The following is a 3838-nucleotide window of genomic DNA, read 5'->3' on the forward strand; positions in this document are numbered from 1 at the left end:
AAGCCTTTCCAAAATTGACTGGAGAAATGTCCTTGGAAGAGCTATTCTACCAAGAATCTCTTCACACATAACACAGTGTGATGAGAGTGTATATGACAACCATGACAGCAAATGCAAACTTTCTAATATCCCTCCACATCCCTATGAAATTAGAGCATAATGCATCAGAACCTATATGCAAGGCTGGGACTGGAGATTTCATGACTTTGTATGAAGCCCTAGGACACTGTTAAACTGGAAATCTGTGACTTGCAGCAAATCTGCAGGTTGTTCTGAGACCTACAGAGAACAAAGTCGAGTATTCTCATGAGCTTTGTGCTTATAGGTATGATCTGAGGACACTAGCACCTTTGAGAGAGTTACTATTCCATGAATACAATAAACATATCAGTTATTCTTACCAGCTAAAAGTGTTCTCTCCTCAAACATATTTTCCTGGAGCACCCAGATCTGGAGTCTCAAAATGAAATAGATGCAGAGCAACCATACATAGACAGCCCTGTCAACTGCATATTAATTTAGTAACAAATAATTAAGTGATATATATTTTACTTCTACTTGAATTGATTTTGTAGAATATTTCCCAACTACACTTTAATTTGGTTCTTGCCACAGGGACTGTACTTAAGTGCTTTACGAAGATTATTTCATTTGATCCTCCCCACAACCCTGGGAGTTACATATAATTTTTATCCCCATTTTACATTTCAGAAGATTGAAGTAAACAAAGATTTTGACCTACCAAAGATCACAAGTTGGAAAGTATCTAAAGCCAGATTTGCATTCTGATCTTTCTGACTGTAGAGGCAGCATTCTGTCCAGTGAACCACCTACCTACCACAATAAACTATATATCTTGCCCAAGGGCCAGGTACTGAATCTGTAATTTCATCAATATAGGAAATTCTTTCCAAGTGGGAACATTTAAGTGACTTAACTAGTTACATCAGCATGCATCAGAGGTGAAACTTGAACACAAATTTTCTTGACATTTAGAAGATTTCTTTGCCCATACATAATGCCAGTTGGACTATAGATCAAAGAGAGACAGTAGTGTGGAATAAGAGAGAACTAGCTCATGAATCAGTGCCTCACATTTTTCACCTATAAAATGAGGGATTTGAATTAAAAGACATGTAGATGGTATATCAGAAGGAACATTGGTCCTTGAGTAAGACTTCAGTTTGAATCTAGCCTGACACTTATAAGCTCTGTCACTCACAGCAAATCATAATTTCTCTGTGCCTCATTTTCCTCGTCTGTAAAATGGGGATAATAACAACACCCTCTTCCTAGGGTTATTGTCAGAATAAAATTAAATCTTGTTTGTGAAATCCTTTGTGAAACTTAGTTGTCCTTTCCTGTCCAATATCTATAATCCACTGGAATTCCAGACAAGCAATTTAATACAACATCAAAGGAAATAAAAGGATGAGAGTGACTTCATAGCTACTCTAAACTTTGATTCTAAAGTGCCAATAGTTCATCTAGTTAATGCCTGAGCTGTTTAGCTTCTAATTGTGATACATCCAAAAAATATTTACTTGAATAAGAAGATGAACAGGAGACTTTGGAGATTATAGAAGAGGGGTTCTGAGAAGATGAATGGATCCTGCCCCCTAAGAAGAAAATATGACTGATCACTTTAAAAGGAAAATAGCACCAGCAGAACTTTTGTTGCCAACACCATGGCCATTTCTGTCTTCATAAAAACAGTCTTTTCTCTAGGATTTTCTTCAGTGCAATTTTGACATCTTTATTCCTGAGGCTGTAGATCAGGGGGTTCAGCATGGGGATAACTATGGTATAAAACACGGAGGACACTTTCCCCTGGTCCATGGAGTTGGTAGAAGGCTGTAGATACATGTAGGCAGTTGAGCCATAGAATAGAGAAACAGCCATGATATGGGAGCTACAAGTACTAAAGGCTTTAGATCTGCCAGCAGTGGACTGGATACGGAGTATGCTGAAGAGGATGAAAACATAAGAACTAAAAATAGTCAGGGATGGGACAAAAAGGTTAAATGAACCAAAAGCCAGAAGCACTACTTCATTGATATAGGTGTCAGAGCAAGAGAGCTTGAAGAGGGGAAGAAGATCACAAAAGAAATTATTGACAATATTGTCCTTGCAGAAGTAAACTCTAAGCATGCAACCCGTGTGAACTGTGGCACCAACCACAGCCATAGCACCCACTCCACCCAGCAATCGGGAGCACATGTGATAGGACATGATGGTATTATATAGAAGAGGGCTACAGATGGCAACATAGCGGTCATATGCCATCACTGCCAACATATGGCACTCAGAAATTATAAAAATGAGGAAAAAATAGAGCTGGACCATGCACTCAGAGTAGGAGATGATGTTCTCTGACACAAAGTTCACAAACATTTTGGGAGTGATGACAGTGGACTGGCAGAAGTCAATGAAGGACAGACAACTGAGAAAATAGTACATGGGGGTGTGAAGGTTGGAACTGAGGCCAATCAATAGAATCATCCCCAGGTTTCCTAGCACGGTGACCACATAAATCCCAAGGAAAAGTAAAAATAGGGGAACCTGTAGCTCTGGTCGGTCTGTTAAGCCTGCAATGATAAACTCAGTCACTGAAGTTTGATTTCCATTTTCTGGATGATGAATCTATGGCAATAGAAAAGAAGTAACATATTAGAGAGAATTATCCTTTACCACCACCAATAAGCCCCCCAACACACACACACACACACACACACACACACACATGCATATGTTGACAAAGAATGTACAACTCCAAAAATCCTGGAATTCAGGTCTGCTTTGGACGTGGTTGGGGGAGGGGTGTCTATCACCACTGTCTCTGGTCACTGATTCACTATGTTAGAGGGTCAGTGCCAGTTTTACTATGTATTAGTATTTCAGTGAAGAGATATGTGAACAAAAGTATTGGAAAAGAGTCTTACAAAAGGTTTCCTTATTCTCCCCAAGGGATGAATGTATTGTTGATACAGAAAACTGGATCTGCTAACAGATCAGGGATGAGAGTTCAGGGATAATAGAAAGTGATGACTTCCAGCTCTCTGATTATCCACTCATGGGGACTCTAATCTATTTATGCCCTGTTATATTTAGATATAAATTAATTAGTTAATATACCACTTAATTAAATTTAGATTACATTTGTGAAACTCTACTCTTAATATTGCATCAACTTTTGTTAGAAACTAAATGTGACTCATCTTCATCAGTTCGTATCCAGGGCTTCAGTGGCTTTTAAGAGAAAAGAAAACAGGTTCTTAGGGATAATCAATTCCTGTTCGAAGTCTTTCAAAGTAGTTTTCTCTATTGAAACAATTTTCCAATGGATTCAGGGATTGAAGCCTCTATGAATCCCAATATCTATGAACATTTCTCTCTCCCACATCCCCACCACATCAATGCATTTCCAGCTGTATGCTCCTCATGATTAGCAATGGGTCAATAGAGATAAGGAAGTGAGATCTCACCAAGAATTGGACTCTCATTGTGATGAGTTTGATAGAAAGGATCAGTGCTGAATTATGGTACTTACCCTCCACTGCTGAGTCTTCATTGAAAGAGTCTTTGGAAAACGGAGCAATGAAGTTAGGAATGATAATTCTCAGCACAGACCTTTCTGCTTCCTTTTGTTCTATTGCAATACAAGTAAGTTCTTTGATTCCATAGCTACTCTAGGAGTTCTGAGAGATGACATTGTTATTAATACTTTAACTCAACTTTTCTCTTTAACATTAGGATAGAGATTATCATCTCTTAATCTCACTGTAACTGCTCATTGATGGGATAAGAGTCTTATTATTAGCAGAAAGTTTCCAGAGAC

The 3838-nt window shown here is 38.4% G+C and overlaps 1 protein-coding gene across 1 annotated transcript; it reads right to left on the reverse strand.

The window, feature by feature from the left end:
- Nucleotides 1–1704: 1704 nt before the first annotated feature.
- LOC100016553 (olfactory receptor 150-like) lies at nt 1705–2637 on the reverse strand. The gene has a single exon (XM_016422585.2). It carries the CDS (start codon nt 2500–2502, stop codon nt 1705–1707), a length of 798 nt encoding a protein of 265 aa, XP_016278071.2. The 5' UTR covers nt 2503–2637.
- Nucleotides 2638–3838: the final 1201 nt, after the last annotated feature.

Source organism: Monodelphis domestica, chromosome 4 (assembly GCF_027887165.1).
Source record: "Monodelphis domestica isolate mMonDom1 chromosome 4, mMonDom1.pri, whole genome shotgun sequence".
Lineage (NCBI taxonomy): Eukaryota > Metazoa > Chordata > Mammalia > Didelphimorphia > Didelphidae > Monodelphis > Monodelphis domestica.